The sequence below is a fragment of the Blastomyces dermatitidis genome (assembly GCF_000003525.1).
Source record: "Blastomyces dermatitidis ER-3 genomic scaffold supercont1.4, whole genome shotgun sequence".
NCBI lineage: Eukaryota > Fungi > Ascomycota > Eurotiomycetes > Onygenales > Ajellomycetaceae > Blastomyces > Blastomyces dermatitidis.
The window spans coordinates 1,163,663-1,184,298 of NW_025544777.1; the positions used below are offsets into that span (position 1 = coordinate 1,163,663).

Genomic DNA, 20,636 nt, shown 5'->3' on the forward strand with positions numbered 1-20,636 from the left:
CCCATTCCGCCAGTTTTCCATGAACTTTGCTTTTGGATTCAGAGTCAAACAGGATATATGCGAAGAGTGCCGGCTGGTATGTGCAGTGCATTTGCAGCTGATTGTTGTTCACGGCAAATGATTCGAAATATTGTTTGACTCAGGCAATCCTTACTCGTTAAGTGAAATACCGCCGGTCCTGGAAGACAACCTAGCTCTTTTTTTTGAAAATACGATGGAGGGCAGAGCTGAGACAGTTCTGAGTTGTCATGGTGCGAAGTAGTTCATCATAGTCAGCCTGAAGTAAAACAGAAATGGCTGTACGAATGGATGAATGGGAAGGAGAACGTTGCCGTGGCCGTCAACAATAATCACAATGTAAGGACATCATCCCTTGGAGATCGGTTTCGGTAGAACTAGTGGTGGTTGAGCATACTGCGTAGACATAGTTACATAGATATACTCCGTACTCCGTACATACCTCTCCGTGTCTTGCGGGGGGAAGTCTCGGATATCCCAACCGTTGTTCAACTGGGGTAATTAACTTAATAATAATACTGGGGCAAGTCTCCGTTGGGTCCGGCGGCGGCACTTCAGCCTCACTAACTATGAAAAAGCGTAGTACATGCATTTGTATGGGTGGTGGGAGATGGGCGATGTACCGTACCCCAGCACGAGCCAACTCATACTAGCCTAACCTGGCCACATCCACATCCAACCACCAACCTTTCATCTCCTCCACTCCAACTCTCTATCCCATCTCATCCCACACTATCTCACCCACGGCCGTCGACTGTTTTCGATTTAGATCCTCTTTCTCTCCCTATCCTTGTCGTCCTTGACAGTCTGATCACTGTCGCTGTCTTTCTATCCTTTTCTCTGTCTGCGTCTGTCGTTCGCCTCCGTTGGACTTGCCCCGTACGCCCGATTACGAACCGCCCAACTCTGCAAACTTTGCCTGCCGTCCGCCCTCAACCCAACGCCACTCATTAGATTCCACACACCCAACACACCCACAAATATATAGGGCTGATAAAATCTGGTTCTAGGTAACCTGGAATTGGCTGTCCTCTGACGGCTGGTTCCGTTTGAACCTTCCTGCGAGATCCGCCTACATATGCCTGTCTCCCCTATCCCCTCTTGAAATTTATTTATTATCTGGCTTGGTTACATACCTGCACAACTTTGACCGCACCTTCTACTTCGTTAAGGACTGGCGTTAACATACAGATACCGTTGGATGGCTGTCTACGTTTGCTGAGATCAAGGAATGGTAATGCGCCGTGTGGAGTCAGAATCTGATTTCGCCTATACTCGCGCCCAGTAATCGGCACAGCAGTCATGGCTACAAGCACTCAAGCGGGGACCCTCCCCATACAGCCGACAAATACCAGTTCCTCGGACAACAGTTCCGGGGGTCCTACGAGTTCACCTTTGCTATTCTTTGTAGCGTTGGGGTTTGGTGTGGTTTTCACCAATCTCTGGTAAGACTTCATCAATCATGGCGGTGCTAGAAGCGATATTGTTAAGTCTAATTCGGAATGTCTTGGTAGGATTATCGTTGGCGTAAAATACTGCTTCAGGTACAATCAGCGCAACAGACAAATACGAAACGAAGAGAATGGCGACCCCATTGATCTGGTTACCGTTCCAAGAACCCATCGGAGACGGCGCGAAAAGAAGCTTATGAGCATGGACGATGTCAATGCCCGCTTTCCTTTGATGAAGTACAAAACCTGGCGGGCAACCCGTGCGGATGAAGGGCTTCCAACTGCTGGGGGCATACAGGCGCCAACTAGTAGACCGCAGAGTTTGAAGAATGAAGGGGGAAGCATCATACTCTCATCCGCTGAAAACCAAGAAACTATCGTCCAGAGTTATCCGACCACAAATGCCGAATCATCAAATGAGCCAAATCCACAAACAGAGCCGGAAGGCGTAATTCTGCCTGCTGTGCAGAAGGAAACCATTGCTTCTAGGGTGGAAAGCAGGCCCTCAACCGAACATTTAAAAGAAACATCAGGATTCATGGAGGACGACGATGACGCCGATGAACACATCCGTAACGCTGTCCCTGCCGAACTACTTGCGAACCCTGGGGATACCTGCGCCATCTGTCTTGATACGATTGAAGACGACGACGACGTCCGTGGTCTCAGCTGTGGTCATGCGTTCCATGCATCCTGCTTGGACCCTTGGTTGACAAGCCGACGCGCATGTTGCCCTCTATGCAAAGCTGATTTTTACGTTCCGAAACCGCGCCCGGAGGGTGCGGAAGGAAACCAGACTAGCTCTTCTGGTCGCAGCAGGCGCAATTTGAATCGAAATAATGACCCTACAGAACCAGAGCGCGCTTTCTTCGCTGGCCGGGCCAACCCGTTCGTGTCGCGCCTCGTACTTCCAGGACGCTTCATCACCATAGTTCCTCCCGATGAACGATATCCCGGTTTCCCGAGACCTGTTTACGAACTGCGAAACTCATCTCGTCGAGGGCGGTCCAATTCTTCAAATAACGCGGCAGATGGCTCAACGACATGGAGATCACGACTCCCTTCCATTAATTTCCCACCTGTAACCTTTTCTCGATTCCGGCTTCCAGGTAGGAGGAACCAGAACGCAACGGAACAGGCTTCCACCACCCCTAATGAACCATCGCCACGGCAACTTGAATCGGGGCTTACCTGAATCTTCTTGTGCTTCGCAAGCCAGATTCATGCAACCAGACGTGCGTAAATGCCGTAATGACTTGCCAATCCCAGTGTATAATTGAGGAAGCCGATTTTTCTTTTCTCATATCTTAGCAATGCACCACCTTACCTTTAAATCTCATATGGACATATATCCCGGCGAACACTCAACGATTACCGCTTTCAATCATCTCACGCCTATTTTTGGTGCATTCCTACATCCTACACTCTGTATTCTGATGAAGCAACGGACTGGCGCCTTTCTAACGGACTGACCACCTTCCACTAGCTAGATATTTCACTCGCTATTCGCATTGCTCTAGGCATTCCAAGAGTAAGATCAAGTTCCCCGGTTGGATTTAGGTATTATCGAGGTTTTGGCAGGAGTACTTCATTTCCGTTTTCGAAGAATAATTTCCTCAGTCCACGAGAGAAGGCTACCGCGCTCACACGCCACAACGCACAATATTATATATACGCAACGCGCAGAAAATAGCCGTTTGAGATGTTACGTTTCCATCTGTACACACCACATATTGCACAGACTCCCACCTAGCGACATATGTTCACCCATCCTGGCCTATCGTGTCTGTATTTCGTTTCACGTCTCCAGTCATATCTGTCACGTCCAAGGTGGTTGATCTATTCGCATCACCACCATAAATTTATCACGACCGAACATACATCATTCCCAAGACTTTTAACGCAGTATACCCCAATCCCACTCTCCTCAGTCGACAAATGGTTCCTTTAAGACTAGAAACCTATGTGTATTTTTCCCCACTATCATGCTTTGTTATGCGGACCCTATTATTGCCTTGTGTAGTCTTTTGTGTGTGTGTAGCCCCTTTGCCCCTCTTCGTCCACGTTGGTTCTTTATTTTTTTACTTTTTTTATTTTTTATCAATCAAATCGAGCGAACTGTATTTATTTGAGAATTTTCCTATTACGTGTTTTCTTTAGCCAGCCAGATATAGCCGATGCCAGGTCACATACAATAAATAACTTAGTTATCTTTCTTTGTCTTTTTTTTTAAAAAAAAAAAAAATAAAAAAAACGGAGTCACGGGGGACTCGTCAGACCATGGAAAGGGAACCAGAGTAAATATTTTGATTTTTTTATGTAAGCTAAGCTCTTTGCTCAATATGGTATAATTGATATTATTTCCCCTATCCAATATCTATCTGTTTTCTGATTACCGCTCCCGGTGGCGGGCTGACACCTGACCCGTTCCTACAGGCATATCCGGCCAGGCAAAAATTTCACTCAAGTTTCCTGTTTATTTGAGAGAGCAGGATCGACCATGCCTAGAAAACATTAAGCACATAACATACATACATGTACACCGGTGGTATGGGGGTACATGTGTGTGTATTGTATACATGTACTTGTACATAATTTTAATGGGCGGCTACGGCGACAGTGCCTCGATGCCCGGAACCGGTTTACAGAGACGAGGGTCAGTGTAAAAGACCCAGGCCCACCGGTTTAATACATGCACTGCCCCCTGTTGGAGCATGGCGCTGTGGTTTTATTGAGTGTGGGGAACGAACGGTTATTATTTACGTTTACTCGAGGGGAATATGTGAGACATTGGGGAAGGGCGTGTATGGTATGTGTGTAGGCGGTGGCATGGGCTAATAGCTAATGCCTGTGTAGAGTGCGGATTGCAAAGCAGGATGATTAGGAGATTCTCAGTGTGCTTTGGCGTTGGCAGGGGGGTTCTAGTTCGAGGCGGTGTCACTGTATGTGGTTTGTAGCGAGCGTGTAAATAAATTGCATATTTGCCAACTGAGCGGCATGTAAATTCGGTCAGATGGTCCTTGTGCTGGGTGGGTGATCGTAGTGACCTCAAATAACAATGGGTTTATCGTGATGGGAAAAGTGAGAAACTGGCGAAATGAAGAAAAAGCAGCAAAACACCGGTCGCTTGAACCATTATCGTTATGTATGTTTAATATGGAGTTAGTTAGCACAGAGGTATCCAAGGATGGTGATATATACTACAGGAGACACAAACCAAAAACTAAAAATGGAAGCCAAATTTGGAAAAGAGAGAAAACCCCGTATAAAAGAGATCTTGAGTTGGCAAAATAGATGCAGCTGAAACAAAATGAAAGCAAGAAGCGAGAAAATAGATACGAAAATGTAACTCAGGCAAATACCCACACGCCAATATGAGACCGATAGGAGCAGAAGAAAATAAAATAAAATGGAGAAGTAAGAAATAAACCGTTCATTTTTGCGGTTTTGGCACAGCAACCCCAGCACCAATAACGCTAGGCAACTCTTCCATCCCAACACTAAAGAGCAACCGGATACCTCCCGTAACCGCAATAACCATTAGGATCGTAAGGCTAGCAATAATAAAAAATGGAATGCTGACGTCCTTCTTCTGGCATGCAGCTCCACCCCATTGGACAGTTTTGACGGTACCATCGTCGTTCGTCCGCACAACAGTCCGGTGGCACTTGCAGGCGAAGCAGTCTCCCTTGGCGTTCTCTTTGGATGCAAACTTTCGGTAGCACGATCCGTGGCCAGAGCAATTATTTGTCGCTTCTGTGCAGGTCTCGTTGCTGCTATAGCACACGGGCATCATAGTTGAAGGAAATTTGTGGCCTCGTCGGACGTTTCTTGAGGATCTTGCCTGTATAGTATTCGGCAAGCCGGGCTTCGTTTCTTCAGATCGGTACTTAAGCGTGTGGTACGATGGCGAAGGAGAAGTAAATATCATGACAGAGTCCTGTTTGGAGTCCTTTGCCAGAATACTAAGTTCTGCAATGGTTGCAAAGACGGTTTTCCGTACTGCGGGCGTGTTTGACTGCAAAAAGGGAGATTAGCTGTGTTCGGTCCAAATATATAGGATTCTGTAGTTAGATAATGCGTAACTTACCGTAGATGAAAGCCGCAGAATAGCGGTTGCGCATTCACCTCCCCAGCCCTTGGCACCTCGGGCCAGAAACTGGCGGAATGCCGCTTCCTCCAATATCGAGCTCGTTGCCGAGAAGACATCTTTCTTTGAGGGGCATTGGTTTGCATTCTGAATATAAAATCTACTATTAGTGACTTGAGCGTAAGGGTTTTCAAATTTTTGAGTGGCTCCCACCAGAATTAACGTGCCCTGAAGTCGACCATCTACCTCAAAATCGTATAGACATGGTTTTGACGTAGTCAGCATAGCGGAGGAGTGAGTGAGTAGGTTTTCAACAAAAGATTCCGAGACTAGGTCAGCAGGCGCAGAGGGAATAGTGAAAGAATCGGTCGAATATTTTGAAACAGACGCAACTATTGACGCTTGGGTTAGTATTCTCGACCTGGGTGTCAAACAATTTCTGTCGACGACATACGATCAGGGACATCAACGCCCTCCCAAACAAGTGCCATCTTCGTTGAACAATCGCCAACCGATGTATCGCCCATAATAGGTGTTTGTGCTCCTCCAAACGTATTGAGATCCCGGATAAGGATCTCGTCGACTTGGCCTAACGTTGAACCATCTGCGAGATCTAATCGGCTGGCTAATATTAGCCTCGCTGTCTCTGGAGTCACTACTCGGTTGACCGGTGGCACAGACTGTTGCCGTGTATCAAATGTGTAAGCTCTGGCATCGTAGGCGGCTACACCGGTGATCGCAGCGAGCGAGAGGGGGAGAAATGATAGCAGGCGCCTCATGCTGCAATATGGCTGGTTGACAGCACGACCTACGGAAGGAGAAAAACAAGGCGACGAGTGGAAGACCCAGCCAATCCCTGGAGCTGGGAGATCTATAGAGTTTTGGCCTCGTAGTAAAGAAGTTGCAATAGTGGTGTTGTGTCGATTTGATATCGCCCTCGTCGTCGGCGGCGTGCGGTTGAACCCCGAGTCCCGATCCGGCCAAGCGCCTGAATTACCTATTTAGACTTAGCGCCCACTGGTCTCTTGGCATGTCGGAGCGCAACTTACACAAGTAAGGTTTGATATTTGATTGCTGTCAACAAGAATTCTGGGGATTCCTCCTTCTAGCATATAGAATTATCTATTTCTCAATGATATATCCGATTCCAATTCAGATTTAAGCTATTATACCACCTCTTTTTTTATATGTTTTTTTTTTCTTTCGTTCCTCTTCTGCATGGTTGAGATAGGACTGACTAGCTTTTCAAAGCTTGGCTGCGACGATTTAAGTGAATTTCTTGCTGTTTGAATCAGGGACCAGAGATGATTCGTAGGCATGACGAACATATTGCTCCAAGTGTATCGCTTGGCTGGGCGTGACTAATTGATGTCATTATGAGCCCACATTTCATGTCTCTGCGCTACATCCCAGGCTGCTGAGAAGACTACAATATATAAATAGCTATAACAACAGTGCTAGTTAATAGGGGATGCTTTATCCTGCTGACTAGAAAATCTTATTCGCAATGTCACGGAATATCTGCGTTACCGCTGTAGATGGGCCATACTGGCCATCTCATCACCGAACTGCTTCTCACAGACGCCAATTTCAAAAGCAGTTTGACTCAGCGGGCTTTCGCTTCATCCTGATGCCAGCCGTTGCAAAGAACTGGAAAAGAACTGGAAAAGCTGGGTGCGAAAATCATTCCGCACATGCTAGGAAAGGCGCAGAAGCTAACTAGGACGCTGGAAGAGACAGGTGCAGATACTGTATGCGTTATTCCGCCAGCGCATAAAAGATAAGTACAATATTACTTGTGAATTGATCGAAGCTACAAAGATGGCCAATGTGCCAAACACGTACTTTATTAGCTCCGTCGGTGCAGACCTTGCTGAGAGATATAAGCTACCTAGCCCTCGTCAATTCATTGATTTGGAGTGCCCTTTATGTCGTGCAAAGGAGACCCTTCAACTTCAACAGGACATAGCCCAGTGGTAATTCGGTTAAGCCCGAATATACTCTCTCAGAGAAAGGATTGCTATGTCAATAAGAAAATACAGCGCTGGTTTCTATGCAGAAAACCTCTTGCTCTATTCCCCTCAAGCGAAGGAGGGTTACACTACCACTCCCTATTGGGAAGCAGAATAAGTTTGCTCCAACGACCTTAGGACTAAGCTGCCGTTATTGATTTTGATATGCATTAGTCTAACATTGCCACAGGATCTAGCTCAAGTTGTCGCCCATGTTCTCACAGGTACATATCATGTTCCCATTGCCCAGAAGTTTAACATATATTGCCGATATTAACATCCGCCAATCCTTGCTGCGGGAGAGGAGCTTGCCACAGCAGCCAGTCAAGCGCTAGGCACACCATTGAAGTTTAGCACCTTCGAGTAAAAATGCCAAGTTTAAAAGCAAGATCCTAATTTAGTATTTGCTTGAGCAGGGAGGAAGCCAAGAAAATGTTACGCGCGCAAGCAGAAAGCAACGAGTCTGAACTTGAATATCTGCTCGAATATTATTCTTTGGTTTGTGAGGGAAAAACGAACTATATCTCTACCACTGCGTTCCACGACGTGACAGGAAGCCATCCTCAGGAGCCTCCGGCTTTTTTTTAAGACATACAGAGATGAGTTTGTGCCTGAGCATAGCAACAAAAAGAGGAAGACTGGCAAGTAAGAGCCCCAGGGCCTGGTCGATATTAATGTTTCGCTTGATTGCGCTTCTACTCTTCTCTTGATGAAAAGTATATAGCTTATTGAAAATTTATTTGAATTATTCTATATCATTGCTATCCGTGTCATCCATCAAGCGGCTGTTAATCATCGCGTGAGGAAAGATTTCCATGCTACTACAATCAACAGGGGTTCGCATTCTTACTACTACAATAACTACGTCATGCTCGAAATGCAAGATAAAGGAAACATACCGATCGTGTTAAACTAGTAATAGAGTATTCCACGACGCATCAGTGTACCTTGGAGGGTGCCCCCTCATTTTGATGGTTGTCGTAACCATGATAGCTTCGATTCGAATTCGTTGGCCGATTGCATCTGGAACACTTTCCTGCGGGTCGCAATATAGCCTAGCTGAAATGGTAAGCTGACGAACCGTTCGCAAGGAGTTAGCATTGACCCATATTTTATTGCTTTTGTTGGTTGTCTACAAGCCCTTAAAGCCCTTGGTGTATTTTGCGTGAGATTCAGAGATGGGCGAAATGATAAAGCCGAGGCGAGGTCGGGAGGTAGGCTATTTAAGTGATAGCGATGGCCATAAAGCAGACCCAAATCTTCCCCCTCGAAAAAAACCTTGTTAAGAGTGTTACCTTTAATGTACTGAATGAACACTTGCTCAATTCCAATGCATATCCGAGATTCCCTAAACACCACTTAAAGCCCAGAACAGTGAAGAAAGTGAGAATGAAAATGAGGAAGGAAAAACAAAGCATCATTTTTCTCCCAGGGGCTTGGAATGGGCCGGAGTATTTCGGCGCCGTGATCGCTCAATTAAAGGAGCGTGGATATGAACTTCACGCTCTTCACCTCCCTACTGCCGGCCTGGACCCAAAAAGCACACCAGTGGACGACATATCACTTTTCAGAAAACAACGCGCGCGCTGGCTGATGAGGTAAAAGACATTCTGGTTATGCATTCGTATGGAGGGTTTGTCGGGTCCGAGAGTGCAAAAGGTTTGTTAAAAACGGACAGGTTAGCACAGAGTGAGCAAGACGGGATCGGTCATTTGGTATATCTCGCCGGACTCCTGGGCACGGAAGGCGAGATTCTTGTTGAGAATGTTCCAGAATGGGTCAAATTCCAGGTGAGTTCTTCCGCTTCAGCGATGTCGAACAGAAATATGGACGTGAGGTCCTTTCCTCAGACAGTTCATCGCGTTCCATGAAAGCTAATATGATTGAACAGGGCGTGTGGACAACCGTTGAGAATGCACGGGATATATTCTACAACGACCTTCCAGCCTCGATGGCCGATGAGCTTGCAGCGAAGTTGCTCCCACACGCTGCGTCCATATACACCCACCCGTTGGCCTATGCTGGTCAAAAAAATTTGCCGGCAACCTACCTCCTCTACACCCAGAACTAGGCTCTACCTTTCAAGGTTCGGAAGGCCATTGTCTGCTAAGCGTATGGGTCAATGCGAACCGAGATATGCGACGCGGGTCATTTTTGTATGTTGAGCATGCCAAAGAGAGTCACCAATGTTATCATCAAGGCTGCAGGTGTGTTGGATCGAATCCCGTAATTCACACACAAATGTTAGTTGGCTTCGGAAAATTCTTTCCTTAAAATAGAATCACTCGCACTGCGCAATTTTATTTCCTTCATCATTTCGTCTGTAGTAAATTTCGGTTGAAACCTGGGAGATTAACTGCCACGGCTACACACAACTTAACAAAATAAATACTTTAGCCTCCTGAAGATATGGGTGTAATGTGTATACCTGGCTTCAAGTCGCAGTTGCATTGCTCGCAAAGGTCCAAACAATGGCTCTAGTGATAGGAGCGAGTGGCCAATTAATCGGAATTATTAGGTTCGACTCGACTACATAACGGACATTCAGATTTTAGCCTGCCAGATCGTACAGGTCCCTTGCAATATTCTGAGTTAGTGGATGGAAACCGCCCGATTGCAAGAGAAAAAAGTTCCACGCACCGTCAGATTAAAGTTGTAAGCCGCAGATCTCGGAAACATGAACCGGCCGCGGTCTCGTGGAGCCACATGCTAGCCTTAAATAGAATTAGCGCGCATCCTTCGCATCAACCTCCTCAGCCCTACGCTACGTACTCTGAAATCGCTCTGACGAAGCTCTATTACGCTGTAGGAAGACTCAGCCGCTGGTGACGCATTTGTTCATGGATAAACATTGCTAATATTTTCTGCTGCATTCCTGCCAGACCCTGAATATTATTTCTAGGCGTATTTGCAATTTGCACCATCCTTTCATGGCTCACTTCTCATGCAGTAATCATACAGGGATCGGGTGCATTGAGGGCATGGGCTTTAAGGGCATTTCTCTGATAAAACCCATCCAATCGGCTATTGGCTTTTAAACACGATCACCCGCCATGAAATCATCTCACACTAGTTAATGTATGCATATCTGTTTTCAGTTTCGGTTTGCTCAAAAATAGAAAACTTTCATATTTCAACCCTTCCAGGATCTTAAAGCCAGCATCCCCTGGATTCCCACAGCTAGCGGGAAGATACACATCGCCTTAGATCACTCCTTTTGTATGCAGAAAAAAGGCTCATCGACAGTTTGCAGGCCATGCTTCATTGAGACTTTTGGTTATTGAAATAAACGATACCTACCATTCTGAAAGATGCAATAGCTCCAAGTCCGGCCACACAAGAATTTAGCTCTCAGCTCATCCCCCGTTAAGCTATTATTTGAGGGGAATGGAATAATTGCTCGCCGAAAAGCAATGGTTAAAATGGATGGTATGAGTGAGAAGTCAGCTGCATCTTTTTCCCAGTCAATCTTCATATGGTTTGTATATTTCGCCCCTAATCAATTAGAATGCGTGGTGCATACGCCAGAGAGGTAGACATGTAGAAGGCACCCACATCAGATGCCCGATGGTGGAAGAAAATTTTTAGCTGCTGTGATGTCCTGTGTCAGTGCGAATATGTCTCTGGCGAGTCAAGAATCTTAACCAGCGCGTAAGCTCCATGAATCAGATGGCGGGTCCGCTTAAAATCACGTGAATCGAATTCTTGGCATCTTGAGTTGTTACAGGGCATTCAATTTTGATCGCGCAACTCCCACTCATCAGTCACTCGATATCCATATCCGTACCGCGCTAACAGCTACTATCCTTATTGCATACTCCTTCAGCGGTTCTTAACGATATATACTGGTCAAAACTAGGTTTTACGCTCGATTCCAGGGACTTTCAATTGCTCAAATGGTCTGGTGACTCCCCACAACCTGGTCGTATATTCCCCGCAGAATGGGAGTTTTGTGGCAGAAGAAGTGATCCAAATGTTTCGGAATTTTAGACGGGCCACTCCAGCTTGTCACCTCCTAGTGCCTAGGAGTACACAGCGATCTTTTAGCAGGTATGACGGACTAGTAAAAGTTCAGCGGGTGAGGTTCAAGAGGCCCTGGTTAAGGTATGATATCCCAAGTTTAATTCCGCCTATTCGTAAAATAAACTGACCGGCCATACAAGAAGAGGCATATCCACGATCCTCACCGCAGTCGTTGCGACCCAAGTGTATTTCGCGCTCATTGGACCTTCGCTGGATCGGCTGGAAGACGTAGACGAAACCATTAGTAAAGACACCGCCTTACAAGCAAAAATTCGCGCCGAGAAAGAGAGGCAGCGCGACGAAGACGCCGTATCATTCATCCCTATTGGACTTCCCTATTCCGTACCTGGCGGACCATATACTGAAGATGATCCTGAATGGAAAACGTTCAGGTCATTTGGAATTGAAACAGCACAATTTAAAAAATTAAGAGGTAGGGACCACCCATTGCCATTTAATCACTTTTATTACGTCTACGGTTGCTCACCTACTTCCAGAAGAGTTATTAGTCCAGGCTACCGCGATCGTGAATCGAAAGCCCGCTCTGCCAGCTATTGTCCATGTGACTGGTTCGCCGCTTAAGCCAGTCCACCGAACCACAATTAAGCCCTCATTTCCGGTCGTGAAACCGTCGACCTATGTTCAACCTGGGTGAGTAACTCCCTAGAGTAGAATAACGGTTGAATCATTCGTATGTGCTAACGGTAAATCGTGTAGCTTCGAGCTTAGGGATGACGAGATATTTTGGACCACCCGCCCAATACCAACAAACCGTGGCGACTGGATTCGCAGTGTATTCGAACCATGGCCACTTGTGATTGCATCTTGGGCAGCTGGGGAGTATTTGGTTACAGTAAAGCTAGCAAAACTTCGAAAATTATTGGGGTTTGAGCCCACAGATCTGGTAGGGGAAAATACCGCCAACAATCAGGATAGCAGACCCCGCGCGGGTCCTAGTGGTCCGCCCAACGTTTCTCAGTCCCCTCGGAACTACCCCTTAATACCTAACACAACGCCAGGAGAAATTCCAAGACAGGGGACCTCCAACGACTTTCAGCCTCAAAAGCCCAGTTCCGCTTTACGGAACCAACCCAGCTTACTAGGCGAGTCTACCTCCGACATCCGCGATGCTATGAAGATATTTACATTATTCCTACTATTAACCCGGCAAAAAAACACAAATAAAACCCCGCAAAAGGGGGCTTTCAAGCTGAATGGCGTTGCCCGGTTTAGAGGCCCTAAAGGCGGCTGCGAAGCACATATTGTGGGAATCTACGAACCAGCGACAAAGAACTGGTATGCGATAGAAGTGGAGATACTTCACACATTTTCCTACAAATCGAACGCCGCTAACAGGCTACCGCCTCGAAAAGCGGTACTGGAATCGAAGGCGTCGGATTCTTGAAATTCTCATGGCCTAGATTAGAGTACACAGGACGAACTTGTACATTTATTATTATCATTGCTTTTTCCTTCCTATATGACAAGGTTCCTCACGTCAGGTGGTTCCTGTCATTTGTCATACTAACATTTTCTTCTTTTTTTTTCCCAGCGGTTTTGGTTTTCTCTAGACATTTGCTTCCACGCACTGGCACTTTCTTGCTCACGCCACTTTTTATATATATCTTTTTTGCATCCGTGTTTATCTCGATTGGTGGGTGGCGGCGTCTAAGATGTTTTGCACGGGAAATATTAGGTAGTTGTTTTTAGGATGGGGATGAATAAACTTGTCCCCTTAAATATATGCGATATATATATATATGTCACGAAAAATCTGCCCAGATAATCAGGCTTTGATTAATTATTGGAGACGATGAAGCACGTCATCACTGAGGACCCTGTCCATCTATTCTCGCAAAGGACCGAAAGCTTGTAACTAAGTGGACAACAATTGGATAAGCATGGGCCCTCTTTTAGGGAGGGTGCGATTATTCCAAGGTTATCTGCCACTGATGGCTTCTGAAGAGCCTCCGAGGAAAAATTTAAGCTGGGCTTTTTAGCCAGAAGGCGTCATAGGGGCCGCAGAGCAAAAGGGCTAGACTCCCTCTATTAGTATTATTATTATTATTATTATTATTATTATTATGAAGGTGTTGTCATCGTTGTGAGTTTCGCCGAGCGGGGAGCTAAAGCTAGATCCAAAATGAACGTGATGTCATCCATGTTTTTATAACCAGCAACCCTTCCGCTTTCCATTTCAACCCACTTTCCATCTACAGAAAATCCTCCATATCTTTTCAATTCTGCCACTGGCTTCATACATTGAAGAAGCAAATTCTAACAAACCATCTCAATAAAATAAGAACACGCAAAATGACACTCGCACCCAAATTTGCCGGCCAGAAGCTCTCATCCGGAGGCATCCTGGAGACTAAGCATACACTGGAAATTTGTTAGTTGGCGTCCTAATCTCCTCGTTTCCCAATCCAATTCATAAATATTATTTGCCTGGTAACATATATAAACTACACAAAAACTTGACTACTAACCTCCCACAACAGACTTGGATTATGTTTGCCCCGTACGACCATCCAACCTTCCCCCTCCGTTCACATGCAATATAATCAAATCACGCTAAAAACTAAACAACCCCCCCAGTACTCCGCCAAACTATTCAAAACCTTTTACCCAACCATAACCCCGCTCCTCAACAACCCCAACTCCACCTACCATAAAAACCTCCAGGTCATATTCCGCCAGCTAATCCAGCCCTGGCATCCGTCTTCAACCCTCACACACGAAGCGGGCGTGGCCGTCCTCAAGCTCGCGCCGGAGAAATTCTGGCCCTTTAGCGCCGCGCTGTTCGCGAAGCAGGCGGAGTTCTTCGATGTGAACGTCGTCAATGAGAAGAGGAACGACACGTATGTGCGCCTGGCGAAAATCGGGGCTGAGGTCGGCGTTGATGAGGGGGCGATGTTGCAGTTGTTGGCGGTTAGTGATCAGCCGGATAAGGATGGGGGATTGAATATAGGAAATGGTGTTACGAATGATTTGAAAGTGATGGTCAAGGTGTGTTTTATTACTCACCCAAGAGAGAGAGACATATACGTATATGGCGATGGGTACTAACCTGGACATTATTCAAAAGGCCGCGCGGTTGATTGGGGCGCATTTTACGCCTACAGTGTACTTCGATGTAAGTTCTTTTATTTGCTTTGCTTGGAGACCATTCGCAGGAATGGATGCGCGCAGGTAATGCTGCCTTATTTTGAAAAGCACGTATCGTACTAACCAGTGGATGATTCGTTGTTTTTAAACAAAACAAAAAGGGCGTCGAGGAGAGATCCATTAGTAGCAGCTTCACCCGCGAACAATGGGAAGAATGGTTGCAGAAGAATGTCGTTTGATTCATTATTGGTACGGTCAGGGATTTGAGACAAACATGTCAGAATGAAGGGGGAAAAAGAAACGATGGTTGGAACTTCTGATGATAAAAGATAGGAAGAGAAGAGCAATGGGGAGTGGACGGGAGAGAGGCTATGGAAGACACATCCATGTATTACCTAAAAGTAATGATAAAACAAAGGGGTGAAAGGGGTGTGTTGGAGCGTGCTCAAGTGAGATATCTCGGTCTTTCAGCAATGGCGGAAAATAATAGCAAAGAGAAAAGTGAAATGAAATATCTATATGGGAGTTGGAAAATAACAAGGAGAGTCAAATTAAACAGATCGATATAAGGAATTTCGGGAAAACAATGCCTGGACTCCCAAAGTCGGTTTTGAAGCCAATTTCGAACAGCGTGAATGGATCGCTTGTGAGATCTACATTGCTCTTTAGAAAACTGGCTTTTATTATTGTGGACAAATGCAAGAACGCCCCGGCGTATATCATTAGTTTTTTTGTGTTCCTTTTGGAGCGAGGAGAGACGATAAGGTTAACTAATTGGTGGGTGGTTGGTAGTTAATCGGTCGCCTGTATCATGTTAGTTCAGTCAGAGTTATGTGAGACGATAAGAGAAAGCACAAGAGCGCAACGCCAATTAGGATGGTGCAACGAATGGAGACGAAACAACTCACTTGAAGAGCAAAATGTGTGGCTCTGGCTCGTGCACTTCATAATGTTCCCAACCCAAGCTCTAAAAGAAGAGAGATATGGCCTGTCAGCTTGTTCCACGATAGGGGATGTACATTATTTGTACATGTACCAGACAGGATCAAAATACCTGCGTAATTCCCAGACCTCTCCACTCTTCCTCCCACAGTAGCTTCAGCGTCCCTTTGGAGGTGTCGAAATAGTCGGCGGGTATCTTTTTAAGCATATGTTTGGGGAGCTGGACATGGCGATATTCGAATTCATTGTCTGAATATCTATACAAATGGTGTTAGACTGGAGGGGTTTCTCAGAGGTTTCTTCCATTTGTTTTTATTTTTTTTTCCCTTTCCTGGTAGTCAATGTAGTCTGTCTCCCCACGCGCGCGCAAACATAGGATGAACAGGGCAGTCGCTTTGTCCAGTATAGAAACACCGCACACGCGCACATACCTTGAAGAATAGTGTATGGAATCGATAAACTCCTCTAGTTCCTGCCTCTCCGGCTCCAGAAGTAGCCGGGGCTTCTTATTCCTTCGCGAGTAGTCGATGTTCATGATTACCAACGTAGCTGTTTTCTCTCTCACACACACACACGCGCGCGCGCGAGAAAAAATGAAAGAAAGATGAAAACGACTAGGTATCTAGGTTGGTAGCCTTCTTTGCCGTAGAGGTCGCGGTCGTCAGGGCCAAATCCGCAGGCGGGGAAGACGTTGGTTGACCGGGACACGAAAACCCGGAACGTAGATACGAGAGCGCAAGAAGTGTTGCTGTCAACGAGAAAGAGTGAGGTCTAACGGACTGGGATATAAGATGCCTTCAGTTCTAGCAGAAAAGGAGGAGAAGGCGTGCGGAATGCGAATGAAGGACACTGACTGCGGCACCACGAAGAGGAAGGGAAGCAAAGCTGCACCTTTTTTCTGTTGGAACTGCACAAAGGTGCGGGGTTTGCTTTGTTTCTAACCTTACAGGCTGTCACTGGAGAGAGAGTTCAAGCGTGTCCAGCAGCAGCAGCGGCGGCGGCGGCAGAGCAATGGAGCGTCAGAAAGATATCGCGTTGGAGTTGGAGTTGGAGTTGGCAACTTCGAGTAGCGAGTGGATGAACAGGAAGAGTCCACAAGAGACTGACTACGGACTACTCACTCTACTTATTACTGACTTGCAACTTGGGGCAAGGAAATAACGAATCGAGCTGTATCGCAGGCGTATGGTTCGAGTCCGGCGTTTTGTTTACTTAGTGGATACGCCGTTAATACGTAAATTACACCCCCCCAGACGTGGTGTCGTACCATACCGTACCGTATCGGCCTGTTCTGGCCGCTGTGGCTGTCCAGCCTCCCGTAGCGAGCGATCGATCGAGACATCTCGTGATCAGCGCGTTCTAGCATCATCGCCAGTTCGACCGCCGCTGGTTGCGCTGATAGATCCAGCTCCTGACATTCTTCACCACCGTCATCTGCTCGCTTGTCTTCCCTAGCTGAACGAGCGCTGCTATTATCCGCCCCGCTTTATGTCCGAATCCCGCCGTCCATCCACTCACCACACGATTGCGAACCTGTCTCCTCAATCTTCCCCGAGCTCGTGCCGCACCTATTCCCAGAGAACTTCCGCAAGCATGACAACTAAACGGCGGGGGACCGTCGCGGGGTCTCCAGAGGGTCCAACAAAGGGCCAGAAACGTCGCAGGACCTCAGTAAGTCTGTCATTCTGTGATTTTCTACCATTGATTTCCCGAAGCTGGTGGGGATTGTTTTAGGGGTAGAGAGTGCGAAGTGCGATCTGTTGCCCGACGCCCGCTAGATACCATGTTCCTCCGCGTCCCCACCCGTCGCTTGTGTTATATATGTGCTTTGGTCTAAATATATGAACTAACGGGCCGATGCGACCAGACTTTTGTCCCCGAAACCGACGAAACTCCCGAGAAAACTACAGAAGCTGGTCTAGAACTAATCGCGCAAATCAAACAGGCTACTGATAAGCAGTATGTGCTTGGAGCTCTAGTGGAGCTTTGCTTGCTTGGCTAAGATGGAGAGAGGCTAACCTATACATCTGTTCCTTCATGGCAGTGGACAACTCGTTGCAACTGAATTCATTCATCTTCCTAACTGGGTGAGCTTCGAGACAGCTTCCTCCCTCTAAAGAAACCCCAACTGACCCTTGTCCGTATATAGAAAGAAAACCCGCATTATTACCAAGCCATTCGGCTTCCCATTGCCCTAGATACAGTGGAGGTAAGTTTAAATTTGTCTTTAAGCGATTTCTCACGATATCCTTTCCGTTAAACCAATAGTGCGTAATTTGGTCACTGATGCGTGTATTTAATGGTGTCTAGAACAAACTGAAGAAGCACCAATACCCCTGTTTGACTCCCGTGGAAAGCGATCTCCGCAGGATGGTCAGCAACGCTAAATACTACAATGATAAAGGCTCAATGATTTTTTCGAACGCGGAGCGCATACGGAAATTAATAGCAAATAAAATGTCCATCATAAACCCAGCATATAACGATCCAAACTACGCCCCGTTTGCTACCCCTATACCAGAGGAGGAAGACGCGGATGACGAAAAGGTGTCTCCTGAAACCGGAAATGGGGCTGATGCTGGAGATGAAGAAGAAAAGAAATCCACAACCGAGACACCAGCCTTGGATCAGGTGGTCAACCAGAACGATAACGAAAACTTCAACTTCGAGGGGGAAACGTATGAAAGTGCCCAGGAAAAGATAATCACCGGAATGATTCGATTGAAAGATTCAGAGTGAGTTAACCTTTGTGACACCGTGGCTATGCTTCGACTCTAGGCGAGTACTGACGTTCCTTCAGCGGCGAAGAAGTTTTTTTTCCCTTCCTCAGTATGCCAGATCGGAACTTGTACAAGGAGTACTATGAAATAATAAAGCACCCTGTGTCTCTAAGAGCTATCCTAAAACGCGTTCGAGGCACAGACGGACGGAAGAATTCTACGAAAACCACGCCGTTTAAAACGTGGGACGCGTTCGAGGAGGAAGTCAGCTATATCTGGCGCAATGCCAGGGAATTCAATGAGGACGGGAGCGAAATAGTCGCGCTTGCGGGCTCGCTTGAGGTATTTGCTATTGCAATGCATGCTTTTTTTTACTCCTGTTATTTTTCTTTTTTTTTTTTTCTTTTTTTTTTTTTTTTGCTAATCGAAGTGCTAGGAATATTTCCGTCGACTTCTTGCGGAGGCACGAAAGCAGGTTCCTGAACCTCCACCCACCACGAACGGCGATACCCCGGGTCCTCGTATTAAACTCCGCATGGGAACCACGAAGACTCCAGAACCAGCGCCGCAGAAACTGACTTTGCGACTTCCGGGAAAAGTTGGTGACCAATCGACGGACATGGAACATCGCCAAGGCGGAGTTTCTATAGATACTGAAGCCCTACGGAGGCAACAGGAGCACGTTAAGGCAAGTTCAAACGGCCTCGAAGTTCCAGATCGACCAACACCTCCAAGAAGAACCCTAAGAGATCGGTCGGGGTCTGGAACAAGGGCTGTATCGACGCGAAGCACGCGCTCGCAGGAGCAAGAGAGAGAGCAGCGAAATGCACAAGGAGCATCGCCTGTTCGGCCCTCTTCTGCTGTCAAAGTTGAAAGTACAGGGCCATCGACGCCAAATCTAAGAAGCCTGGCAAGCCAAGAATCCATAAAGCCGCTCCACGATGCGCATCGTCGAGTTGCTTCCGGCTCTGCTGAGCCATCAAAATTGATGACCCCCTCGGCAGGTGCTGTCCCCATGCAACCTAACAACACCCAAGAAGTATTACAACAGTTCGGCTCCCGTTCATACCCATACCCATCTCCTGTCCCGGCGGTGTCCCCGATGGACTTGAGAGCAAGGCAATCCGGCAAAGGTAAGAATGTGTATTAGATGAAAGCATATCCCTTCATAGAGAAAGTCCAAAACTAAAATGTTCAAATATTATCCTAGGCCCCTTAATATCCCATGTCAGGCTATTCAGCCATCCAAACCTCAACCTACGACAATCATTCCTTCTAGATATCCCACCCTCATCGACCCAAACGCAACAGTCCATAACTATCAACCTCCCCGCGAAATCCCACATTCTCTGCATCACCCCAACGATTATCCCAAGCTCGGTACAACGCCAGACGCAGCTCACCGTTACCGTCGGCAACAGTCAACGGTTATCCCCGATGCTGTCACCGTCGCGAACCATGGACCCGACCAAACCCTATTATGAGGTCCGGCTGGGCATCGGCATTACCAAGATTGATATTGAAATGAATGCTAGTAGCAGTGCCACCCGCGGAGGGAATGGGCTGAAATCATTTCCCGGACAAGATGCGGAGTATGAGCGATTGACAGTCTATGCTAACCTGATGAGAGTGTGAGATTTAAGTGCCAATTCGGAGCGGGGTTGGGAAGTTGTTATCTTGTTTGCGGTATCCTCACGGACACAGAGCTCGTTGGATTCGATGAAGCTGCGAACTATCCTTGCACATATTCTTAGTTCTTTTTTTCTTTTTTTTTTTTTTCCTTTTTTTTTTTTCCTTCCTTTTTTCCCCTTTCGTTCTTTCCTACACTCCCTCTATCTTCCTTCTTTTCTTTGTTCTCATATATTTGTTTTTCTGATATATGGTTTTGGCGGCGATATCAGGCGCGTATGGGTCTTCGAGTGGCGTGTGGCAGATTCAATCAAGGGGCGGCCAATTCCCGGAGTTTATGTGCTTCTCAATCAGCTGTCATTTCTCAGCAGGCGCTTTTCTTTTTCTTTGTATTAATATAGGTTCATATAGTTATCTAGTTCGCTAGGGAATAAATTTACAGCTAATTATTTTATTTTTATTTATTTCTTCCTACTCTACTACTCAAGCGCAGTTCAACATTAAATGGCAATGTGCAATGTGAAATGCCGAGGGAAAGGCGTGCAAGGAGATGTTGCTGACTCAGCGGCAATTGCCTCGCACAATGTTCCAAACAGGCTAGTCCCAAACAGGCTAGTCCCAGCCCGACACCGAAAAAATTCAT

The 20,636-nt window shown here is 46.6% G+C and overlaps 8 protein-coding genes across 8 annotated transcripts; 6 read left to right on the forward strand and 2 right to left on the reverse strand.

Moving 5' to 3' along the window:
* Window positions 1-594: 594 nt before the first annotated feature.
* On the forward strand, window positions 595-4,667 carry BDCG_03979 (RING finger domain-containing protein). The gene is made up of 2 exons (XM_045419645.1): window positions 595-1,463; window positions 1,533-4,667. Exons 1-2 carry the CDS (start codon window positions 1,321-1,323, stop codon window positions 2,662-2,664), a joined length of 1,275 nt encoding a protein of 424 aa, XP_045275900.1. The 5' UTR covers window positions 595-1,320; the 3' UTR covers window positions 2,665-4,667.
* Window positions 4,014-6,767, reverse strand: BDCG_03980 (uncharacterized protein). Its single transcript, XM_045419646.1, has 5 exons — window positions 6,609-6,767; window positions 6,014-6,556; window positions 5,773-5,951; window positions 5,560-5,706; window positions 4,014-5,487 (listed from the first exon to the last, which is right to left on the reverse strand). Exons 2-5 carry the CDS (start codon window positions 6,336-6,338, stop codon window positions 4,903-4,905), a joined length of 1,236 nt encoding a protein of 411 aa, XP_045275901.1. The 5' UTR covers window positions 6,339-6,556; window positions 6,609-6,767; the 3' UTR covers window positions 4,014-4,902.
* Window positions 6,768-8,715: 1,948 nt separating this feature from the next.
* BDCG_03981 (uncharacterized protein) lies at window positions 8,716-9,642 on the forward strand (the record flags this gene model as incomplete). The annotated part of the gene is made up of 3 exons (XM_045419647.1): window positions 8,716-9,169; window positions 9,250-9,361; window positions 9,463-9,642. Exons 1-3 carry the CDS (start codon window positions 8,808-8,810, stop codon window positions 9,640-9,642), a joined length of 654 nt encoding a protein of 217 aa, XP_045275902.1. The 5' UTR covers window positions 8,716-8,807.
* Window positions 9,643-11,307: 1,665 nt separating this feature from the next.
* BDCG_03982 (uncharacterized protein) lies at window positions 11,308-13,640 on the forward strand. The gene is made up of 4 exons (XM_045419648.1): window positions 11,308-11,675; window positions 11,735-12,027; window positions 12,092-12,245; window positions 12,312-13,640. The coding sequence occupies exons 1-4, from the start codon at window positions 11,545-11,547 to the stop codon at window positions 12,997-12,999; spliced, it is 1,266 nt and encodes a 421-aa protein (XP_045275903.1). The 5' UTR covers window positions 11,308-11,544; the 3' UTR covers window positions 13,000-13,640.
* Window positions 13,641-13,674: 34 nt separating this feature from the next.
* On the forward strand, window positions 13,675-15,683 carry BDCG_03983 (uncharacterized protein). Its single transcript, XM_045419649.1, has 5 exons — window positions 13,675-13,986; window positions 14,096-14,115; window positions 14,193-14,603; window positions 14,683-14,730; window positions 14,864-15,683. Exons 1-5 carry the CDS (start codon window positions 13,908-13,910, stop codon window positions 14,939-14,941), a joined length of 636 nt encoding a protein of 211 aa, XP_045275904.1. The 5' UTR covers window positions 13,675-13,907; the 3' UTR covers window positions 14,942-15,683.
* BDCG_03984 (cyclin-dependent kinase regulatory subunit CKS1) lies at window positions 14,665-16,760 on the reverse strand. Its single transcript, XM_045419650.1, has 4 exons — window positions 16,076-16,760; window positions 15,757-15,901; window positions 15,611-15,669; window positions 14,665-15,506 (listed from the first exon to the last, which is right to left on the reverse strand). The coding sequence occupies exons 1-4, from the start codon at window positions 16,177-16,179 to the stop codon at window positions 15,473-15,475; spliced, it is 342 nt and encodes a 113-aa protein (XP_045275906.1). The 5' UTR covers window positions 16,180-16,760; the 3' UTR covers window positions 14,665-15,472.
* BDCG_03985 (uncharacterized protein) lies at window positions 16,292-16,805 on the forward strand (the record flags this gene model as incomplete). The annotated part of the gene is made up of 2 exons (XM_045419651.1): window positions 16,292-16,568; window positions 16,594-16,805. The coding sequence occupies exons 1-2, from the start codon at window positions 16,436-16,438 to the stop codon at window positions 16,803-16,805; spliced, it is 345 nt and encodes a 114-aa protein (XP_045275905.1). The 5' UTR covers window positions 16,292-16,435.
* A 138-nt stretch (window positions 16,806-16,943) lies between these two features.
* Window positions 16,944-20,437, forward strand: BDCG_03986 (uncharacterized protein). The gene is made up of 8 exons (XM_045419652.1): window positions 16,944-17,315; window positions 17,512-17,603; window positions 17,689-17,731; window positions 17,794-17,853; window positions 17,955-18,379; window positions 18,445-18,706; window positions 18,801-19,497; window positions 19,575-20,437. The coding sequence occupies exons 1-8, from the start codon at window positions 17,133-17,135 to the stop codon at window positions 19,997-19,999; spliced, it is 2,187 nt and encodes a 728-aa protein (XP_045275907.1). The 5' UTR covers window positions 16,944-17,132; the 3' UTR covers window positions 20,000-20,437.
* Window positions 20,438-20,636: the final 199 nt, after the last annotated feature.